General features: G+C 46.9%; 1 protein-coding gene across 5 annotated transcripts in view; it reads left to right on the top strand.

Annotated features, from left to right (window-relative positions):
• The window catches only part of FRMD4B (FERM domain containing 4B), a 135957-nt gene that overhangs the window by 55754 nt on the left and 56319 nt on the right, over positions 1–23884 (top strand). For 3 of the 5 annotated variants that reach the window (XM_054216189.1, XM_054216191.1, XM_054216188.1), the window contains exons 2-4: positions 16825–16890; positions 17655–17749; positions 19913–20005. In XM_054216189.1, the coding sequence (XP_054072164.1) occupies positions 16825–16890; positions 17655–17749; positions 19913–20005 (254 nt within the window). Of the gene's footprint in view, positions 1–5539; positions 5634–16824; positions 16891–17654; positions 17750–19912; positions 20006–23884 lie in introns of those variants that run through there. The other 2 variants (XM_054216190.1, XM_054216192.1) reach the window with 2 other exon arrangements.

Raw genomic sequence — 23884 nt, 5'->3', positions numbered from 1 at the left:
AATCCCTGTGGAATATGATGACACGTTGTGATTAATATCTGCTGGACATGAAACCAGGTATGGGAGCATCTCTGTGATTAAGCTGTTCAGTTACACTGGTAATTTGGCTAACAATCTCTGGTGTGAAAGTGTAAACTGAATTCACATGGCTTTCTTGGACCAAGTGCTTTTTAACCTCTGAAAGGTCACTTCCTCCGTGTGAAGTGAAAAAGATTTTGCTGATGAAGCACGTGTCCATCCCATACGTACCTGGGGTGGAGGAGAGAGAGGAAGCAGTTGACTTCTGTTTCCTATGGTGCTAATGTAGTTGGTTTGGATAGTGAGGACCATGTTTCCTCTGCTACCACACCTTAACTTTTCATTGTAAAAAAAAAAAAAATGCTGACAACGAATTGGAGATGCCTTTTTTTCCTTCTCTTTTCACAATGGTGGAAAGCAGTGCTGGAGCGGTGAAGGTGGGCACAAAGGGGCAGAGCTTTCCTTCCTCCACACCGGACAGGCCCTGGCAGCAATGCTCAGAGGAAGCATTTCGGGCATCTTTGTGGGTCAGGGCTCTCCAAAGGAAGCTTGAAGACCTTTTTTGGGGATGCTGAATATGTGCCCCTTCAAACATTTGAACTGGGGATTACTGGTTGCTCTGGAAAAGCTTTGCTCTGCCTGCTTTATCCAGCTGTATTTCTTTCTGAAGGGATCTGATCTAATGCTGTGACACTGCTCGTACATCACCTGCAGAGCTTTGGTTCTGCTTTGAACCCCTGTCCCATCTGAGCACAACACGCAGAAGCTTTCCCTGGGATTGTGGCTTCGGGGGGAGCCTCTTGCATGAGGGAGAGCTGAGAATGGGACTGGCTCTGGGCACCGCCTCCTGACAGCTTAGAGTTAAACTTGGCTTTACATGCTTCCAACAGCAGCTTTCCAAAGCTCTCTGCCAGACATATTTCCATTTGAGCTCATGATATAGCGTTTTCTGTTTGAGAGTTTATTCAAACAAAAATACAATTTTTTTTTTTACTGCTCCTCCCTCTACCCTAGCAGACAAACTTCACAACCAGACTGTGAACTTCATCTCATTTCCTTCGGGGTGTTGCGGTGCCAGTTTCAAACAGTGCCTTCTATTCACTACCCACGTTGGCCTGTATAAATATTTTTTTTCAATATGACGCAGTTCACAAAATACGTTAGATTTCAAATGTCGCTGGCGCCACTTCTCAGAACCAGGCTCCTACACAAATGTATTGCTGTGTGAACTTCCCTGGATAAGTCTCCATTTTAGTCTTGTGCAGAGGCTGGCCAGCCTGCTCTGACTGGACAAAAGGCTTATGAAAAGGCAAATTAAAAGTGTTTCAGGCACATGCTGTTTTTTCCATGCTTCACTCTTTGTCCTTCTGCGTGTTTAGCTTTCTGTCACTCCTTTTGCTAGCGCTGTTGTTGCAGTTCTTTGCAGTCTTGGATGGACTGTCCATGTGCTTAAAATAACACTGTGCTATCTTTGTCTCCTCGTTTTCTAAAAATCAGGCCACCCTTGTACAGTCTCCATTGCTTTTAAAACCTCTGAGTCATAATTAGTGATTAGTAATTCTACTAATCTTCTGTACAGATGGAGGCCAGTTCATTCTCAGAGACTGCAAAGAGGATAAAGCTATCAGTGCTGGAATATATTAGCTTAAATACCCTCCCACACACAAATACACATGTACACTTTTCCCTGCTAATTGGTCTGTCATTCATTTAAACACGCATCAACTCTGTGTGTTGGGGAAGGAGAGGTGGGGAGCATAAGGGTCATCAAAATGCTGAGAATAGCCTGAATGTGCTGTTTTGAGCCATTAAAAGCCATCATTGACAGTCCAAGCAATATTACATTCGAGACTGTGATGCTCCTGTGGTTGGTTTTCCAGCTGATGTAGAATAGGTGCTGTCCCGGTGTTGGGTGCCCCAGTGTTCATCTTCCTGCTCCCCATTGGGAGCAAACGTGCGGTGCTAGCAGAGCTGGGAGTGGTGAAGTTACTGCATACAGCACTAATAACGTGTAGCCGCTGCTAATTATGTGCTGTTTTCTGAGCATTCTGGTTTTACCTTTCGTTGGGCCAGTGGTTTCTAGGTAGGGTGTTGTGGGCTGGGCAGAGGGTGTACGGCGTGGAGAAGGCCATGCTTGTTGGTATCCCATGCAGCAGGTTACTGGCATGTGCGTGGGTGAGGATGCCGAAGGACTGGGAGTGAAGAAGCGGGAAGAGCAGAAGAGGGCAGTGGAAGAATGACATAGTGTTAAAAGTACAGGCTGTGCAAGTAAGGAAACAGAGGGGAGAGACCAGGGAATAAAAAAAAAAAAAAATTATTCTGACCCCATTCAGGTGTATGTCAAAATCCCCAATGCTCCAAACTGAGCACAAACTTGCAAGAAAGTGTGGGAAAACAGGTAGGAAAAAAAGAGGCAGCAGAAGTGCAATAGGAAAGGAAAACTGAGGTTGTAGATGGATGAGAAGAAAATAAGGGGAACAGTCTCTCCAGAAAGGTGACTGCCCTAGGCAGAGAGGTCCCTATCATGCTGAGTGCAGAGTTGTTTGGCTGACGCTGGACTGGACATGTCTGGTTGCCACAGCTGTTTTGGGAGAGCAGGTATGTTGGTGTGGATGAAGCCCATTGGGAATCTGGTTGGGCAAGTGCACTCAGCAGACGTGCAAGTCGGTGTTTGGTAAGCCGTAGCGAAAGTGGGAGTGAGTAATTCCTCTCTAATATCAAGCACTTTGCATCTGTTCACCACATTCCGAGAGGCTGGGGTGTGCTGTGTTTGCTGTAGGGTTGCGTACCCTTTAGTGAGGAGTCACAGCACTGCCATCCCCAAACCCCAGCTCAGAGCTCTTCTGGTGGCCTCTGAACTGCAGAGACTTCTCCCTGCTCAACTCTTGCTGCTCCAACAGCTTCCTACTGCTGGAACTTCTTACGGGTAGGCTGTATTTCTTTTAAACTCTCTTTTTTCTTCTGTAGAAAAAACATCTGTGGCCCAGATCCCAGCTGAATTACACAGCCCCAATCTGTATTTGTTTGGAGGCCTCAGATCTTCTGAGGAGCTGTGCTCTTCCCCTCTTCCAGCTATTCCTGTCCTTATGGTTATCCCAGCAGGGCAGGACTTGGCACCGCCCAGGTAACCTTCACGTCATTTCTCTAAGGAAAAATGACTCACTGTCTGTTTTCCATCTTATTTTTGGGCTTTGGAGTCTGTGTTTTGGAGACAAAACTGTCTCAGCTGCCACCCCTTAGGTTGCCAGTGCAGTCTGGACCAGCTGGCTTGACCTGACTTGGCATCCTCCTGATGTGGGGCCAGCTTATGGTTTTTTCATGAAACCTGTGATATTGAGCATTGTGTCGAGAGCTTTTGTAGTCTCCTGACTATAAGAACATTAGCTTTTACGAAGTAACTTTGGGAAAAAAAACCACCTCTTTGTCTGCAGCTATTTAAAAGGTGGATATTTCATCAAAGCTAGTTCCTCTGCATTAAACAAGGAGGGCGAGACACCTCTGGCACCTCACTGCATCCCAGGTGTCTGGGGTAGCTGGGGTGAGTTGCCCTCTGGAGGTGTCTGGATTGCTGGTAATTTAGGGAGGCAGCCCCAGGCAGGGGGAGCAGAGCTGACTCACTTGTTTGATCCTGAGGACCAGGCAGCCCTGCTGCTCTTCCCAGCAGTGTCAGTAAGGCTCTGGCTTTACACAGGGCTTGTTGTTGGCCTCAAATGCTCAGTACATGGAGCCTCTTGTTTGGGGGAGTATAATTGGACTAAGAGGGCTTGGTACCTCTAAGAAGTGGGAACTGTGTGTCTCTGATCAGGTGTTGCTTTCAAAAGTTTGACCCTGAGGTTCTTGCTTCCCATTCTGATAAAAGCAAGTTTGTTTCAGGGTTTGAACTTAACTTTCTGTTAAAATAGATCCATGGATTATAAAAATTGGGGTGGAAAAGTCTTCATGGTTTGTCGTCTTTGAGCATAGTGAGCATAAATAACCAAAGGAGGGCATCCAGTTAAAGTGAAGAAGTCATTCTTGCTCCCAGGTGAGGTTGTCTTGTGCCCAGAGCTCCTCCCTGCTCTGGTAGTGTTTTCTGATGTTACCCCCTGGTCTGTATCTTCCAGCCTATGTTGGATGTTGTGGTCCTGGGCTGTGTTGTTCCCTTGACATCAATCTTCCTACCATAGTTTATGCAGCCAGAGGATGTGATTTAAAAGCTTGGGTACCCATACTCACATCACATAAAAGGAGATTAATAATGCTGAGCTGTGTTTGTGAAGGAGGAACAGTCTTGTCTCTTAGATTTTCAAGTAACTGCATGAGTGAATTTGAGATCTTGTGTACATGCCTGGAGGTCAGGTTGGAGCTCTGGAGGTTTACAGCCTCCTGGATTTGGGTGCACAGTTCTTCCATTTTCTGTTTTCAGTGAAAGTGGTGTTATATAGTTGTTTGACACTTGGAGGAGAGCTCAGTTTTTGTGCCTTTGTGTGATACCTGTGCTCTGTCTGAAACAGTGTTGCTGTGGTATGTGAAGCCTTGTAGGTTGATGCACCAGAGCAGGAGAAATCAGAGAGAGGAGCTGTATGTCCTTTAAGTATAACTTGATGTTTTGCACACTGAAAACAGACCTGTGAAGGGAACAGCAGGTAGACGATTCTCTTCTAAACCTCTACCAGCAGCAAATTGCATGCCTGGAGACCAACCCTGATGCCAGAACAAATTCAGATGGACAGCCAAGGGGGTGCAAGGGGGTGTAAACTCTGTCCACACTCGCAGTTCCCTCCCCAATGTGTGGTAGCCCACATTGGAGGCACTGGCCCAAAGTGTGCTTTGGAAAGGAGCTGGGGGGATCCATTGAAACGCTGAACCCAGGGATACCTGTCACAGGAGGGGACTGTAGAGACGTGAGTGTGTAAAATGAGGGCAGGCACACCAAGAGGACAAGCTCTGGGTATCTTCACTTAGCCATAGACCTTCAGATGGGTGGGTGAGCCTCCCTGCTGCCGCGAGGCTCAGCCCCCAATCCGGGGGGTTGAAAGTGGAGGCGGCTTGAAGTTTGTATGGTGCCAAGTTTTAGCATAAAGGTCCCTTCTGTCCCCTGGGTGGGGAGGAAGAACTGGAGGGGTGATGACAGCTCCCAGTACACACAGAGCTGTTGGCGTGGGGGTCCTTGGCCAGCTGCCGTGGCACAGGGGGGTGGCAGGGACCCGTGGTCCCCCAGCGAGGTATCTCACTGCCCCACGGCTGGCACCTTATGCTATCTCTTAGATTGGTTACTGCTTTTTTTTTTTTAAACTTCATTTTGTTCCATAATAAAGGGGTTAATATTACAAAGGAAAAAAGAAAAAATTGTAATGGTTTCCCAGCTCACCTCCGCTTTTAACAATCACGTTTCAGCGTCTTGTGTCCCCTGACTCATGCTGGAAAGGCTTTTGTTTCTGAATCTGTAATCAAAGCAACAAATGTGAAGGTCACTTCCTTGAGATTATATGGCAACGGAAGAAGTCCGGGATCGTGTCTCCCTTCTTCCCCCAGCTTGAATGTACAGAAAACATGAAGGCTTAGTACATGCACGCTGTTGAGTACTTCTTGGGTTTCTCCAGTCCTTTTAAACCAGCAGGGCGTGTGACTTGGAGGTAAGAGGCTATATTTTAATTTCTGATGCTTAGCAGTGGCAGATAACATTGTTTAGTGCCGTTATGTTGTGCCCCCACCTAAACATTGAGCTGTGAGTGCAGGCAAGCAGGCAGCCCGAAAGCAGCACGGGCAAAGTGAGTTTGCTTTGGGGTAGTTCAGAAGTGCAGGCTGAAACCTTTCTGCTTGCTCGTTTCTTTGCCCTGGAAGATCAGTCCATAAAAATTTCTTTGCATCTTTTGCACTCCGTTGTGGAGATAAGGGGCTGTTTGTTTACTCCCAGCATTTACAGCTGCTTTTTCCTGCCTTTGTGGTAAGTGCTGCCTTAGGAAAGTGCTGAATCCAAGCTTGATTCTGGTAACTTTGCAGCTGGAGAGCAGGTCTGTAGTGTCTGATTACAGACAAAACCTATTTTCAGAGGTTACCCTTATAGGCTGCTCTGAGATATGATTTAAATCGAACAAAGCACAGATTCATAAGTCCCCAGGAAAGGCAGTCAGTGCCTGGTACAGTAGCTCCTTTCAGCATGTAACTATTAAGTGTCTCATCAGTAAGGTCCCCACCCCTCTTGCCCAAAAAAAAAAACAAACCCTTGTGAAGAGGTTGGCACTGGAGACGCAGCAGTGCACATGGAGCTTGTTAACGGCTGTTGAGAAAAGAGTCTTTGATCCAAAGGGCTTGTTTTTCTTTAAAAGCGGAGCGGTCCAAATCTGTCAAACCCCGCGAGTGCCTGGCAAGGTGCTGGTGGCAGGGCAGGCTGGCTCCTCACCGCAGAAACGCCACTCAGCGCCCGGGGCAGCCAATACCCACTATTTTGACTTCTTCCAAAGAGCTTAGGATTTCAGGCTCTGCTTGTTTTATTTGCTTACTCTTTATGTTTTTTTGTGGTGTTTTTTTTTTTTTTAGAGTTACAGAAGTTAAAGGCAATTCATATGGACTTGTGATATAGCCTTTTTTCTTTTTAATTATTTTTCATCATCTGCTTACCTAATGTCTGTTCAAGGCTGGTGTCTGGTTTTCCCGAGGGGCTGCTGCCAAGCGTGAGAGTGGCTAGAAAAGTCCAGGGGGAGCATGGGGATAGGATGGGGGATGTGCTGGGGGCAGTTACCTCAATGGGCTGGGGGGTAAGAGATGCAAGATGCCCCCAGAGGATGTGGTGCTGCTTGGAGAGGGTGGCAGGTACTTCATCAAGGCTTGCTCTGCCTGTCTCCTGCCTCAGGAGTCTTCCCACAAAAAGCCAACCAAGGGTGGTGGTGGTGGAGAAGCAAGAAGTGCAGTGGGAGGGGATGGAGGAGCAGCCTTTAAGAAGCCATCAAAGAGATGGGGGAGAGCTTCAGGGCTGGGGAGAGGTAAAGAGGCAGCAAGGGCAGGCTGTTGGATCCCTAGGGATGAGAAACTCTTCTCTAAAGGGATTTGTTTTAGTCTTCTGTAACTATTCCCATAACAGGGAAAGCTGAGTTTCTGTTTCAAGGGGGTTAGGGATGGCTTCTGGGGGGGGAGGTGGCGGTGAGTAAAACACAGGAAAAGTTACCAGCAGCTCTGTGCAGAATATCTCCTGACACATGTGTTGTAGAGACTTAAGGAAAGAAGCAGGAGCTTAACTGATTTGCCTCTGACCTCCTGGTTGAGGAGTGAAGGTCAGGGCAGGTCGCAGGAGGGCAGTCTGGTCCTGCCCCCCAGTGGGTACCACTTGTTCAAGGGCAGAGGATGCTGCTGTCTCCACACAGTGCCCTTTTCTGGGGCCAACACTGCATTTGCTCCGTTGGGTAGCGTCAGGAAGGCTCTCTGATCCCACAGGATCTTTTTTTCCCCCCAAGTTCCCAGGAGATTGCACTGGAACAAAACATCACCATGGGCTTGTGTGCAGTAATGAACTGACTGCAGTGTCTCAGTGCTGCTGGTGATAAGCATGTCTCCACCAGACACTAATTTATTAGCTGTGTTCTGCCAAGGAAAGCAGATGTTGGATGAAGTATTTCATTGACTTGATATTTGTGGCAGATTTGCACTGATTGTTTCCTATTAATTTTCCTGATTTTTAGGATTAGCTGTAGAGTTGCCTGTCTATTATTTTCTTGCTGTTATTTTAAGTACATTGCAAAGCAGTAGGAATGGCAACATCGGCACTTGTGGAATGACATGACCTGTTTGAGAAACATTTCAGTTTTGAATATGAGACACCTTTATTTACCATAAGGAGAATACTGATGCAACAAGGGGGCTGTTCCTTCAAGAGGATAGCTAACCTCTCCCCCTCTGTCAGAGGGACTCAGCATCTACTGATAACACTGCTGGCAAGATCCCGTGGCCTTTAGCAGTGTCAGGAGAGGTGAAATGCTTTCTGGATGCCGCTTGTCAGCTGAGAAGTATGGGGCCAGCAGAGCCATGAACCAGTACATCCCAGTTTTGTACCTTGCAACGTTCCTGGTAGCGTCCAAAAAGCAGCAACTCTCCTGTTTATATTTTGCTCTTGGCAAAGGGCTTTATCTCCTGGCTGGGATACTGTATTTATTATTTTGAGGAAGACTGAATTAATTTGTTCCCTGGATTTTCATCTGTCAGTGTTTTTGGTTTTGGTTCTTTTATTAGTTTGCTCATAATTACTTCTGAGCATTGCGTTTCAGCATTTTGGAAGAGGAGGATGAGATTTAGAGCCCCACGACCTGTTCCAGTCAGTGGGATCTTTCTAATGACTGCAAGAGGCTGTGCCTGTTGTCCTGTACAAATCAGCAAACCATCAACAAAGCAAGTGAAAGAGTCTCTTAGATCCGCCATCCCCTGCAAGGACAAATAGTAGAACAAATCGGAAAAAGGAGAATCGCACGGAAAAGTGTGTTGGCACTTGGCCCTGAAAAGCCACAGTGCCTGCAGTGAGGGAGAGCACTTGGGCTGTTGCTTTGCCAGACTTTTTTACAGGCTCAGCTGGTGGGGCTTACATGAAAGTCAGTTGATGCTCTGCAGGAGCCAGTTTTTTCATCATATCTTCAGTTCATGTGGCTATTTTAGGAAGGTGCCATGCAACCCGGAGAGCCTCCCAGCCCCCTGTTCTAGGCACTGTGTTTTATCTCCAGCTCTTTGCCAAACTTCAGCAGAGCCAACATTTCCATGGAAAGCATTATCAAAGGGGTATTTGTACCAGCTCGCGCTTAAGTCAGTTTTCTCCAGCCTGTCTCATCTTAAAACATTATTTCTCTGCACATTGCATTCAGTCTGGTCTCGAAGCGTCTGTCCCCACCTGGCTGCTCCTGAGACTAGGGGCACGGGGACACCCTGAGGTCAGGAATGGCTCTGTACAGTCCCTGCAGGTAAACACCCCATGGGTGTTAGGATGGGAGTGTGCAGAGCCACGGTGCACTCTGCAGCCCTTGGGAAGAACAGGGATGGCACTTGGAGTCACTCTGATGAGGTGAGATGAGTCCTACAAGGTGGCTTGCCATAGCACAAAGGGTTGGGAGACATGGCCAGCCACTTCAGTGCATCGCTGGCTATTTAACATTAAGCAGAATCTGGCTTCTGTTAAGGTTAATAGTAAGATAACAAATGATTTAAGGCAAAATCCTGGCCCTGTTAAAGTTAACAGCAAAATTCGTTGACTACATTGGAGCCAGGACTTCAGCCAAAGGTTTTTTTTCTTTATGACTTGAAGATTAGGAAGGAGAGGCAGTATGTCTGGAGACATGGTGACCCCTTGTAAAGCTGGTGGAAGCTGTGTGGTTGCCTTGGAAGGGATCAGGGCAAGTTTATCTTGTCCACATGAGTCACGCTGTGGTGCTGCAGCAGGGAACCCATCAGCCCATGGGGAAACCTGAGTTTTTGGGCCCAAAACCTTGAGGTTTTGGACCCAGAGCCAACCCTTTGTGTTTTCTGGGAGGTATCAGGGAGTCCAGGAGACTTTGAGGAGAGGGTGGCCATGCAGAGGAGACATCACATGGGGGCTTTTGTGCTGCACCCCTTGCTGGCAAAGGAGGTGGTGGAGAGGTGCACAGTGGGGTGCGATGTGGCAGTGGGATGGAGGCATGTTTCCCTTCCCCAGATCTTCACCTGTGGGAGGGTAGAACATTTCCAACCGCCCACCCATCTGTTTCCCCCTGAGCATCTCGCACAATGGGACACTCTGTGACGGGCACCTACACTGGGTCAGGGAAGACCCATCAGTTGCAGACAGGACAAGTGTGCATCAAGGCACTTTTGGAGACCTATGCAGATCCTTTAAAAAGTTTCCATAGGAATGCTGGTATAAAACCAAACTCCTGTTTGTTATTTTTCTGCTTATTCCTTAAAGCTTTGAGCAACTCCGAGTGCTGGAACATGACGAGGCTTTGCTCTCCCAACAGACACACCAGGAAACTCTGAGGTCATTTCAAGCATTACAACTTTTTCCCCTCTTCCCCCCAGCTGCATGCAGGCCCCTTCCTTCCAGAAGGACAGGCACAGGCTTTTATTTTCCTTAGATGTGTGTAGTTAGGGCAGCTCCATATTGCAATACATTCTTAAATCTTATTTCATATTTTTATCAAGCCATGCACATTTACGGGCCAGACGTAAGCCAGCCGGTTGTATCAAAGTCAATGAAGCGATGCTGATCTAAGGCAGCTGAGGATCTGATACTAAATGCCTTCAGGATTGAAGGAAAAAAAAAAAAGTCTAAATGCTGAGGTCAGTGTAGGGGCTTCAATATTAAGCTTTGAAATCTCTTACAGGCTTACGAGTTACGGAAGAGGGGTTAGGGGAAAAAACAAAAGCTTTACAGGAAATTACTGCTGGTTAACTGCAGCTCAGGTAGGGATTTTGAGATGAAATTCTCTTTTAAGTGCAAGGCTGGTTCTCTGGGCTCCTCCACCTGCAAAGAAGCCCTGCTGCCTCTGAGTCACTGGTCAAACGCAGGACGGCAGGATTTTGGGGGCCCCCCTATTCCACAGGCTTTTGTGGAAGCTGGGTCTTTGTGGCAAAAGGATGGCACGTCCCAACTGACCACTGACTCTTGTGAGTGGGAATATTGCTCTTTTGGTTTTTGTAATCTATATGACTTTCTTCGGCTCTCTGACTTGACTAAGCCACTGTGATGTGGCTGTTTCAGGAATAAATGAGCCAACTTTTACAACCTGTGTTTTAATGACGCACTGCAGCCCAATTTTTCACTTTTAAAACTGCAGGTTTAAGGCTTTGTGTGCTGGCCACTTATCTAGTGAAAATGGTTCCCCTTTCTTTCTCATCACTGGATGCATCAGTGCAGTTTTTTCTATTCCTGTAAAAAATCTTCTGGAGCTTACTCACCTGCCAGTGAAGGCTGATTTCCTGTGGTTCCCCTGTGAGGCGCTTATGGAAATAACATGCGCAGTTCTGTGCAGACGGGACCAAATCCCCGGTGCCACACTTGGGTGCTTTCTGGGCAGAGCCCAGTAACACCTGTGCCCGAGCAAAAGAGTTTATCTGGATGGGGCTTTGAGTGACCTGGTCCAGTGGGAGGTGTCCCTGCCCATGGCAGGGGGGTTGGAACTAGATGATCTTTAAGGTCCCTTCCAACTCTAACCATTCTATGATTCCATGGTCTTGAGAGGAAGGGAAGAGGAGAGCTGGGGGAAGAGGTTTGCTACTTCCAAAAGATTTCTTGTGGAGTTCAGGATATTAAAGATGTGAAGCCTCACTGGATGGCGGGGTGGTTTTAAAGCTTCCAGAAATTCATATTGACATGGATGCAGGCCCCCGGCATAGACATCCTGCCCCTGGGCTGGTTGCAGTTACCCATTGGTGCAACGCGGTTGTGCCAGAAGCATGTGAATGTGGGCTGCTGACGCCCAAATCATGGCCCATCCCAAAGGAGCGCAGCTGGGATACATGCATGGACCGCTGAGCATTTTGGTGGTAGAAACAGTTCCCAATTTTGTCTCAACTATGTGCAGTTTATGTATAATTCTCTCTTACTTTGGCCACAGAGTTGTTAGGGTTTGGTGGTTTTTTTTGGCTTTCCCTGGTAGTGAAGACTCCAGACCTTCTTAAAACAAAAAGGCTTAAAAATAGGAGTTAGTGACAGATATGGCCAGCTACACTAAGCGATGTCTCTGTAATTTGCCCAGTTCTGGGAGGTGAAATCTGGTCTGGAGGGAGTACAACACGTTTGGGTTTGCATCTGACCCAAACCCTTATTTACTTCCCATTCCTAAACTATGCTTCAGGAGACATGGTATTCTGGCAGCTTTTTTTAAGCATAAATTTTTTGAGGTTTCCTGTTTACACCCTGTCTAATTACTTTTTTCTTTTTCTTATTTTTTCCTAAGTGGATGACACACATGGATGTCTAAAAATATTGCATGTAACAACCAGCTTCGAATAAGAAGGATGTTTCTGCTGAAGAGAAATAGCATAAATATCCTGCATATGTTTGCTTTCTTTTTCCCCCAAGTAAATATTCAGGCTCAGGATATCACAGGGAATTGGTTTAAATAGCCAAGAAATAGGCTTTTTCTCTGCCTTGTTGTTTTTTGTTTTTTTTTTTCTTTTCAAAAGGACTGATGTTTTGGAAAATGCTTCCATGATTTTAGGTGGAGAATTTGTTTTAATTTTTGTGTCACAAATGAGATGGAGGAAAAAATGGGGATTTTTTTCCAGCTCGATGAAACTTTTCTGGACATTTTAACCTGCTGTATAGAATTACAGTCTCACCCTGTACTTTAATTTCCACATATGGAGATTCTGAGAATTGTGCGTTTCTCTTCCTTTATCTTCCTTTTTCATTGAAGATCTGGGTAAATCAGCTTCTTGCTGAAAGTCTGGAAGTTAGGAGGGCTGCAGAAGTGCATTGATACCAAAATATTACATTGGGCAGTGTTTGTTCTCCTTTTCATTCCTCTCCATGTTTGAGTTTTTATTGCTTACTTGTGCACAGAGCATACAAGTGACTCTGGGATGCTGGATTCTTATTTTTTCCCAGTATCTCAGTATGGTTTTGCTAAAAAATGAGGCTGTGTTACATTGCTCTGCTAATTTCTTATTAGGAATGGGATGTAAGGATACTTCATTAATTTTATGCTGCTGCTTCTTTTACTGGATAATAGCTTGAGTATTTGCAGGCTTTTAAAAATAACTGCTAAAAAGACCAACTTGGGGGCATGTTGCAAAAATATAACAAAATCGTTCATTTGTACAGACAATGCAAAATCAATGAGAATAAGCTGAAAACATAGATGTGTGCATATATATCTCAAGACTGCGCACGCTGCCTCTTAACTGAGCCAGACAGCTGTGCTCATCTCGTGATGGATTGGTCCAGCTTCATAGAAAATCAATTATATTGTTCAGATTAGTGAGGCGTACTGAATTAAAGATGAAAATGTATCTGCAAGGGGCTCTCGGGCGTTGGGGCTCTGACGAGGAGGACCTCAGCGCCCTGAGAGCTGGGGAGTCAAACGTGGGTCTCTTTCGAGAGCCCAAGGAAATATGTCTGTGAGCGGATGTGCTGCGGGGAAATAAATCACACTCGTGTCATCGGGGGAGTTAGAAACGAGTCCTTTGTTGCTTCAGCTCTAGAAGCTCAGGGTCTCTGGTTGCTGAGCTGGAGGCACCCTTCCATGGCCAAATACATGTCCTGCGATGCTATGGTGGTGAAGTCCTCTTTTTGAAGCTCCCCAGCTCATCTTCAGGTAAGAGGAGAGGACCAGACCATCGATAGCCGTGTTGAGCGTGTGGTGTTGCTGCACCACAGTCATGTCACACCTCTGTGTCACTGCGCTGGGGCAATACGGGGCCAGGGGAAGTTGATTGATACTCCAAAGTTTGTGAGGTGGTCTTGCGGCTGCGATAGCCTCTGAAGTTTTTGGTTCTGGCCCCTGTACGAACGAGGCTTGGAAAATGTGAGTATTGTCTTGTATATAGGAGTCCTGTCTGCACAGGGGGGAAGCTCCATGTGAGGAGAGAGCTGTCTCCTGGAGATGACCTCTCTGGTGGGCGACATTCCTGATGCAGGATGGGCTTGTGTTGCTCTGTGATAGTAATTGGGAGTGATTTTCTTGTGATTGTGTTTGTAAGTACGGAGTAAGCCAAGTGAAGTGCTCTCTGCCCCATCAGGAATGGGGTGGGGATACTTGGAGAGAGCTCTTCAACAGTTGCAGAAACCAGGGCGCTGGTTGCTGAAGCCGTGGGTCTGCAAGAGGAGGATAAGGGCTGATGTTTGGACTGTCCTGGTTACTGCCACTTTGTTTAGTGGCTGGAGCCTGCAAATGCAAAGCTGGTAGTCACCCTGCTAGATTTGTGTTCCTTGACCGAGCTGTGGGTGCCACACAGTGAGTATCCATGTTGTGCCCCTCAGCCCAGATGGAGAAGGCATCTTGGCAGGGGTGTAGCCCTCAGGTGGGCATGCATGGGCTGGGGTGGGGGGGCAGAGGGGTGCAAGCAGCAAATAGAAAGGGCTCCAGAGACCCCCGCCTTCTTTCTTGAGCTATAGGCAGCAGCAGACACTTCATGGCCCTGGACAATACTGTCGTATCCCACCATGTGACAGAGCGTTCCTGGGGTGACACGAGCCCATTGCCACACGGGGATGTCCATGGGAGCTGACAGTTTGTCACAGGAACAGCATTTCACTGTGCTTTATTACCAAACAACCTGGTGTTTTCTGCACCTTCTTGATTGAGCTTTCCAGTACTCTGGGAAGCAGCTGTATGATTTCTTCTGACATGAGATTCCTGGAGACTCAGGTCCTAAATGTTATCTGTATCTATATCTGTAAATCAGACTTTTAAGCTGTGTCCTTATGGTTTCTCATCAATAAAATCAGGGATAACTATATCTTGCCTATCTTCAGGGGTGTCAGGAGGTTTAATTACTTCTAAGGTGCTTTGCAATTACTTTTGATAGCTGAATAGAAGCACAGATTATGGTTGGTATTTCTTTTATGTTTTAATCTTCCCAGCAACCTTCCTTTCTCCGCAGCAAAAGGCTTTGTGGATGTGTTTGCTATAATAGAAACCTTTTTTACTTAACAATAGACAACCAAGGCAATTAAAACAGTCAGAAGTGATTAATGTGATTTCACTGGGTGAAAGCTAAAGCAGCTAGCAATTAAATAATGGCAACCCTTGTGCTATCTCAGAGCAACAGATGGGAAATGATTTAAAAACACTATTGGATCAGACACTTCGCAACAGGGGCAGATTGGTAACAGTATGTCAGAGCCAGAAATATGCACCACCTTGAAGGGTGTGCTGATGACATGATTAATTGATGGTAACATGCAACTTATTTATGATGGTGCAGTGGCAGACCTGCAGCTCTCAGGAATGAATGGACCCATGATCAGATCGTAATGGATTTGAGGGCTCCAAGCGGTGTGTTGGATGAGTGGATGAATGGTAGGGAGCGCGCTGGAAGCTGGAATGGGGATGCTGCAGCTTTGCTCCCAAAAGCTGAAGGATAAAGTGCTGGAAGGTGGTACCCTGCTGGGAGCACGGGCCTGGGGCTGGTGCAGCTTTGGGCTGATGCCTGCTGGGGGTGCAGCAGCGTGGGGTGAGGCCGTGGTTTGCACAGGGGACATCGCTGCCATGTCCGCAATGGTGCGGTCTCTGCTTTGCACTTCTGCATGCACAGCAGGTCACTCTTCATCTGGCACTGCTGTACAAATTCATGTTCACAGCAGTAGGAGAAACTAAAAGGAAGGGGTTTCTTCCAGCTAGACTCACTCTGCAAATGGTCCTTTTACCACTGTTGCTGTTTTGATGAGTGATGTGATGATACATGTTTGGTTAGTGCCACCAGTTGCCAGCACTGGTGCCACAGATGCCATAACTATGTCTTCCCAGACACGAGACAGAGTTGTGCCCGCAGATGCTTGTCTCTGACCTGTCTGCAGAGGTCCTCAGGAGGGGAATCCCTCCAGGGTTTTGGTCAAAATGAGCTCAATTAGTTGTAACAATAAAGCTTTGTTAATTTGGCTTCTTGTGGCTGACTGGTGACAGAAGAGGCTGTGTCTCGGCAGCCCTCGCTGTGCAAACAGCCGGGCGTTGAAACAGGGGCAGCCCCAGGGGGAGGTGGAGGCCTCTTTTCAGTTATACTGCAATCAGGTATAAATTGTATTTATTTTTAAGTCTTATAAGGTTCGGATGTGTAGCATCCTGGGGCAGGAGGTGATGAGGGGGTGCTGGTGGCAGCAGAGCACAGCCTGTCCTTGTCCCCATCCCTGCAGAGCCAGAGGGATGTGAAAGGAGAAACGGCTGTGTGTTGCTGTTTAATCCCTCCGGGAGCCCCTATCTAAGCAAACCACCCTCGGCCTCTGCTCACAGCTCAAAATTTATAGTCTACGAGAAGCTTCTGCTGTCAGGAAAATGAGTTACCCTGAAGCTGGGAGAATAAATATAAAAGCCAGGTTTCCTTCACCAGCTCTCGCCCAGAGAGCGCTACGAAGCTGGTTCTTGACAAAGACAGCAAGAGGTCCATAATTAGAACAAATTTTAAATAATGTAAAATCTTTCATGGAAATGCATTAGATTTCAAAGGGCAGATATTAAAAGGGCCTAATGTGCAGCTATTTCTGAATTGCTGTCCTCTTAAAGAGAGAACGATGCGTTGTTTCTAAGAGATAAATGTGATACGAAGTAAGCGGTCCAGATACAATGTCAAAGGTTGCAAAGCTCATCCTGTTCTTAATCCTTCACTTCAAGCACCTGTCTTGGCATGTGCAACCACTTATATGAGAATCCTATGGAGGCAATGATTTGTAATGATTGTGAGAAGTTATTCAAAGGAGAGCATTAATGGGCTGGTAGAGACTCCATCCTGACTGGAGACCAGGTTCTCTGCCAACAGACCAATCTGGGCATCATCCGGAGGGAGGGCTGGATAGATGGGGGTTTCATGGGTCCCCGGTCATCTCTGCTCCTCGCCGGAGCAAAAGGCCGTTGCTGAAGTGGCTATGGTACTAAACAGGCTGCTTCATCCTCAAATTAAATTCTCACAGCACTTATGTCACTTCTACCTGATCCTGAGCACTGCGAAGCACCCTTCATTCTGGCTTGAAGTTGATGGGAGCGGAGAGTGCTGAGGCAGCTCCCCAGACAGAGTCCTTGGAGAAGGATGGAGCTGATTCCCTTATCAGTGCAGATTAAACGCTTGCTACGCACTGTCCTTCCCCTGAGCCGCAGGTGGGCAAGTGTAAGCCAGGAAAGGTCCTGCTGTCCCTCAGGGGCTGTGTTGCTGTCTTTGCAGATGACAGAGGGCCGGCACTGCCAGGTGCACCTCCTCGATGACAGGAACTTGGAGCTGCTGGTTCAGGTAAAGACCCCGCTTTTTTTGGGTACTGGTTGCACGGTGCCAGATCTCTCTGCCTATTTTCTTTAGCGGTGCTATTGCCGAGGGCTGACGCATAAGCAACGTTTGAAGAAAAGTTGTATCTCTTACTGGAGCAACTCGTAAAAGTGGAAGAAATGGGTATGAGTTCAGGCACGCACGTCCCTCCTCAGACCTGAATTAGCGGGAGGGTTTCCTTTGGACACTGGTGCACAGTGGGCAGAATATATGCCATCAGTTCTGCATTCAGCTTTTCATCTGTTTTTCCCAAAATTCATAAAGTATATTAAATGCACACCTCTTGGTGGTGCTTTTTGTAATTTAGAAGGGAAGAAAAGTCTGTATTTTTTGGGATGTGTTGTCTTCCCATAACAGAACCCAAAGCATGAGATCTTCCAGTACGTAATATTTTCTTTGTTGAAAAATCCCTCCTGCTGTAAGTGCAGGAAAGCCTGAGCTTCCACATTTCTCCCCAGAAAGAGGAAAGCAGCGGTTGGTCCGTGTGTTTGAGCTTGATGTGGTGGGTTAAGTACATAATTGCCTCTCTGTGCTCCACATGCCCTGCGGCTCCACAGAGACATCGTATCCGACTGCCCCAAGTCTGATGGAGCCACTTCTGTATTGAGTTGTACAACAGGGGTTTAACTTGGCTGTGTGTGCTTAACTGTCAGTATTTGCAGTGAAAATTTTTATTATATATGGAAAAACCTGGACTGAAATGCATTAAATAATTTTCATTCTTTCAATAGCCCAAACTTTTGTCTCGGGAGTTACTGGATCTGGTGGCCTCACACTTCAACCTGAAAGAAAAGGAGTATTTTGGGATAACGTTTATAGATGATACGTAAGTATGTTCATTTATTTTGAACAGCTGTGTGATTATTGCAATGTGAAACCTTATCCCTGCTCAATGTGATGGAAAAATGACTTTCTTTTGAAGAAGAAAGAATTCCTACCTTGTGCTTGTGCTGCTTAGCTGAGGAAAGGGGAAGGCACAAAACAGAAAATATTTGGAAAATATCTTCTGGGCACGAACCAGAGAATACTTGTAAAATACATTCCTGATGCTTTCACTTCTCATGTTTGTCTCACAAGGTGGAAAATATTGATTCAGCAATAATTTCCTACGTGAACACCCTCAGCTTTCCTACTCTGTGCTTTTAGTAGCAACAAAAAGCTCTTGCGTTTATTTTCAAAATGAATTGCTCCTATTGCTTTGCACTTTAATCTCAAATGTATTATTGAGTCTTTTAAACCCAAACTTCCCTAACAGCAGTGAAATATGAAGTTAGTCCTTCTCGTAAACAGCTTTCTCTCTAGCTTCCCTATTGCTTTTAGATACCCAAGCTGTTCTGCAGACTACCAGAAAGAGCTGCAAAAGCAGCAAATGCTCAAAATGCACAACCCTCCCTTCCCAGCAGCTGGACTAATGCAAGTGTGTGCCGATGTTGGATGCAGCATGTCACTACCAATGCCCCTTCCCTGCCACCTTCTGCCAGCAGCTGCCGCCAGGCTGGATGAGATGCCGTGGCCAGGCTCCGGAGTGCCACGGGAAACCTGCTTCCATGGCATTAACCCGGAGTCATCTGGGTTAATTGAAATCTAAGCTGGTGTTTTAGACTCATCTGGCAGCATTGCACTGAAATGCTTCCCCACGCCAGCTGGGTGCAGGACTGAAGCCCGCAGGCAGGACCAGCGTCTCCAGAAGAGTCACCTTCAGCTCCCCAAAGAGCTGGAGCCAGGGCAGTGGGGAGGTGAAGTTGTGCATTAATGGATCCCCTAAATAAACCTCTTCTTGTCTAATGGGAATAATAATGGTCCCTGCTGCTCTCTGTTACTGCTTTTTACGGTGTCCTGGATGGAAGCATTCTCCTACAAACCACATCGGAGCCGTGTTTGGGGCCCTGGCCGAGGCAATTCCTATCTGCAGGTGCAGGACTGGCCCCAGGGAAAGGGCTGGTGTTTATGGAGCTGGTAGGAGCCACTCGCTCTGGGGCCCTGACCGCAGGGGTGTGTTATTTTTACCAGCCACTCTCATCTTGGGCTCTCCCTATAATATTTTTGCCACATCCTTCTCCTTTCAAGTGCTGGAAAATACTTTCTTTCAGCTCTTCTGTAAATCCCTTAAGGATGCTGTTTGTACTTGGCTTATTTCCATACACACACCCCCCCCACAGAAGACCAGAAGAGCTGCCATGAAATTCTTCTGGAGGTTTTTGGTTGCTGGCGCTCCCTCACGATGAGCTTTAAAGTGCTGCCAGGGGATTACCTAAAAGCTGTTGGCATCCCCAGAAATGCCAGTGGGGATCCAGAGGCTGTGCGTTGGGTGTACAGGGCTGGGCTGGGTGCTCAGAGGGAGTCTGTGGCCTCTGGAGGGCACCCATGCCCCAGCCTTTCAGGGCAGCCACAGGTTCCTGCTCTCCCCCTCGGCCCCAGGGTCCTCAGGGAGGTTATTGGGGTTTGGAGGGTTTTAGTTTTATTTCTGGCTTCCTTCACATTTCAGTCGGAGAAGCTGCTGCAGAGAGAACTGTGTTTTAGACACCTGCCTCATTAAATGAGTGTGCCAGTGGTACATCTCTGCCCTGAAACAGGGATTTATGTCTTGCTGGGACTGGGGACGGTGCAGAACACCTCTGCTGCAGGCAAACATCCAGCCTCTGCTGCTGATCAGATCCCCCCCACCCCCGGCTAGCCGTGAGAAGTCAATGGAAGCATCCCCATTTTTAGCAAAGGAGAGTATTTCAATATTTATTTTTTCTGTGTGCTGTGACTTTTGTGCTGCAGCTGAAAATGTAATTGCAAAGTGTTCCCTAATGTCCAAAAGTGAATTGCATCAAAATCTCAGAGTTAAGAAAAAAGGAAATAATTGGTTGAGATGTTTGCCTGCCTCAGAGCTGAATCTGGCACTTTTTAAAGTAACACTTGGTGTGAACACAAGCACTGAAAAGAGCCTGTTTCTGTATTTCCCATCCCGGTTTTTAACCACCTCCCCAACCTGTTTCCACAGAGGTCAGAGCGTCTGGCTGCAGCTGGATCACCGAGTCCTGGACCATGACTTGCCCAAGAAACCGGGCCCGGCAACTTTGTACTTTGCCGTTAGGTGAGTAATTGTTTCCACAAAGAAAACATTGCCACTTGGGTTTGTTTATCACCAGAGGTTTTTGTTTAAAAGAACTGATTACCGATTTGATAAAGGAAATAAATGTCAAAGCGATGTATTATTTTTAGAAGGAGATTAGGTGCTGGATAAGTGCTGCTCTCTTTTGTATCTAACTACCAAAAAAAAGTCGTTTGGAACCTGCTACTTTTTAAACTGTTACTAGGACATTGTTCCTAATTTGTGGTTTGGGTTTTTTTTCTTTAAAACTCCATATTTTAAAGATCTCCTTTGCCTGCCTTGTCTTTAATAGTGCTAAATTTTAATACGGTTTGTTTAAGCAATTGTACTTTTTCGTCTTATGTTTACTTAAGGGTTGTCTGTACTTGAAAGGGATTGCTGATGGCTTCTTTGCTCACACAGCTTAAGCCAGTCCCCAGGAGAGAATAAAATCCCTGGCAAAGTGATGATTTTGGCCAATGTAATTGCATTACTTTAGGGCTTTTGCTGGCAAAGCTCTGCTGGTTAAGGGCCTGAAAAAAACCATGTCCTACGAGACAGAGCTGTGCTGGCAGAAAAGACTAAGCATCATATTCTTAATATTGTTGGAGTTTTTGTTTTCCTTGCAGTCTATGAGGAGAACGAGAGCAAACTGACCTCATTCGCTCTTCATATCTCAGTCAATTTATGCCTTGTGTGCTTAATTATTTGAAGTGCTTCCAAGGCAGAGCCTCTGGTGTAGTTGGGTCGGTTGGCACCATCATCTTGCCACGTCCTCTGCACCCTGGTCATTGAGGGAACCATTCAAACAAGTGGCACTTTGTTTTTGTTGAATATGTGCTTATTTGTGATGGAGTTCAGAGCTGCGAAAAAATCCATTTTAAAAGGGACGATGGGCTCTTCAATATATTCACTGTTTTTGATGAGGATCTGGGAGGCTAAAAATCTATGAGTGCCCAAGAAAGCTGTGAAGGTGATCATATGCCTTGAGCATTTCTTTGGTTGGGATTAATGCTGTTGGCTCGTGATGGTCACTTTGGCCCTCTCTGTTGCAAGATGGTCCTCTACAGGACAGGCTGTTCAGAGACCTGGGCAAGAGCTCATGTGTGAGGAGTGGGCTTGGAAAGATCAACTTCTAGAAGCTGTTTTTAAGCCTGACTACTCCAGGGTCATGAGATCCAAACCAAGCAATTAGGAGCCAAGGAGGTGGGCAGTGAGTGTGGAGCAGGATACAGAAATAACTAGCAATACAGAAACCGTCTCATCTGTAGAAAATAACTATTCTAACAGAAAAGCCACCTCAAAACCTGCAGCACTCTACTTGGTTACAACTTTTTGGATAAGTAAGCGACCCCAGGCCTTTGCTCCTATGCCTTGGTGGCCTTGCCACGGCCTATGCCTTGGGTGGTTTGTTCAGACACTTATCTTGTGTGAACACATTTGCCTTGTCATAGCCTATTCCTTAATTAAACTCCCTTGAGAGCAGACAAATACAGAGCTGTAGCTGTGTGTGCCTGTGGCTTGAACGGAAAAGCGTAGTTGGGCGTGGGGCAAGTGGCATGGAGAGGCTGGGCAAGTATAAGGAGGCAGGGCACTGAGCCGCTCTTCTCATAGCAAGTGGCAAATGTGCAACAGCATCAGTTCTCAGTATCTTTCAGCGCTGTGCCAGACAGTTTCCAGTAGCAATACTGGAAATGGGGGCATCTCCAGATACCTGTTATGACCCTCCTTTTGTTCACAGCTCCCCAGCCCTGAGCTTTTGTCGTTCAGTAAGGACACACACGATAAATCCTTTCAGGCTTTAATTATTTTTCTTCAGCTGGCATAAAATCAAGCCAGTCAGGTGAGTTTTCATATAGTACATGTAGCTGGTTTAGGATTTATAGACATAGGACATGCAGATTTAGGACTTAACAAAAGTGTTTTTCTAGTTTCAAAGATGCTGACAGCATCAGAAATAAAAGCAGAATATGTACTTTATGGTGTTCGCTAACATGCCTGCCATCCCCTGAGCATCCTTATCTCTGTGGTCCAGTGTTCCCCATCTGTACTGTGGCGATAAAGGCGTACAGCTTGTACCACGGAAGAAATAGAGCACGCACCCCTGGCTAGGGCAGGGCAGCACCTCCCCAGTGCTGCCCCACCTCTCCCTAAATCCGTACTCTGTACCACCAGTGACTGGGGCTACCTCTCTGCAGAGCTGGAGGTATTATCCTGCTTGTGAGGATGTCAGCCACGTCTGGCTCTTAGTTGAAAGAAACTGCAAGTGCAAATGAGGTCATTAGTTGAGGAAAAAATCACCGTTTTGGTACAGCGGAGGGAGGAAGGCTTCAGCAGGCTGAGGAAGGTCTACACTGTGAAGGGCTGGTCTGGCAGCAGGTTGGGAAAGGATGAAGAGTGAGGCTCCTGCCCTCTGGTGCTCTGCATTTTTGGAGAGAAACACTCAAGTATACTTAAAGTGAAGTTTAGCAAAGCTGTTGGGGAAAAAAAAAAAGTAAATTATATCGGGTGTGATCAAGAGAGGGTGGAAATACCTGTGGTTCCTGCAGTTCTCGGTGAAAGGTGACTCATGGAAATGTGAAATAGCCTTTCAAATGTCTGGGGCAGGTTGCTGGGCTTGGGTCTGCCCCTTGGACAGGCTGCATGCCTGTAACGTGGGTAAATTATCTCCTTATCCTGCAGAGGCGTTCTGGGGAGTACTATAAAATTAATTTGATGGAACATGCTGTAGGAATGTGAAATATTAAAACAATTACTGTTTAATGTGTTGCTTGTCTCAAGTCACAACCTAAATACTGCGTACGTTCCTTACACGTGCGGCAGGTGCTAGCTTTACTGCTTCCTGCCATGCGCTCCGTGCTGCTCCTGGGGACTCCTTCCAGTGTCTTGCAAATCATCTTCACCAAGAGATCAGTGGCTGGAGCTTGAGGCTGTGAGGAGCCTTAGGAGCACCATGGGACTGTGGGAGGGATTGGCCTGGTTCTGATAAACGTAGTGGGCTGCGTGCCCTGTGTTGGCCATCCAACCCTACTGCTAGCAAAGGCAAGATACTGAGAAGCCCCGGTGTGGCCTGCACTGCTGGGGCAGTGGTGGTGGTGGTGGCCCAAGTCTTTTCTTGGCTGGGAAAAAAACCGTACCTGCTGTCTAGCATCGGGTAGGAGAGTCTGGACCCAACACATTCATCCTCCGTAAGGAACTGGAGCACAGGTATCCTGCTTTCAGATCCAGCTAAAAAAGGATTGACAGGACCACCTTCACACAAATTTGTCTCTTTTCAAACTGACTTGGCAGTTCTACGCTCCTCAAATTATAGATGTGTTTTCTCCGCACCATTTAATGCATCTTGGCGCTGTTTGGTTTGATGCCCCGAGTGAGTCGGAAGCGCACGAATGGGTTGTGTGCAATTTTTCAGAGTGACAGCAGCATATGTGATGTTTGGTGTAGTTCTAGAACAAACTGGGACCCATCTGCTGGCCTTAGCTGGGCCAGAGTAACCAGTAATGGGATTGCTTTTGTTGGTAGTGCCTCTGTGATGCACTCGGGGAAGAAGAGGCTGGGGAGGAAGGCAGAGAAAGCTCCATACAGTGGTGCCTGCAAGGCTGAGCCAGCTTGCAGCCCTTCCATGTAAACCATTTGTTCTAGGCCTCTCATCATCATTAGGATGATCATTAGCGCTGGGCCAGCGTTCCGACCTGCAAGACACTGTTTGGAGTCACCTTTTCCACTGTGTTTCTATCTGCATAGGAGGGATGGGCTTTGCTGCTTTAACGTTCGACAGGGTTTTCAAGTGAGATGAAAAGTCATCAGATATCTACGATCTAGTGAGCAAGGAGTTTGCTATTCCTTGTGTGCTGTCGGCTGTGCTGTTGGCCCTCCTAATGG

This window comes from Rissa tridactyla, chromosome 10 (assembly GCF_028500815.1).
Source record: "Rissa tridactyla isolate bRisTri1 chromosome 10, bRisTri1.patW.cur.20221130, whole genome shotgun sequence".
NCBI lineage: Eukaryota > Metazoa > Chordata > Aves > Charadriiformes > Laridae > Rissa > Rissa tridactyla.
The sequence above is the reverse complement of the archived record's forward strand: the minus strand, read 5'-3'. Positions and strand labels throughout refer to the sequence as shown.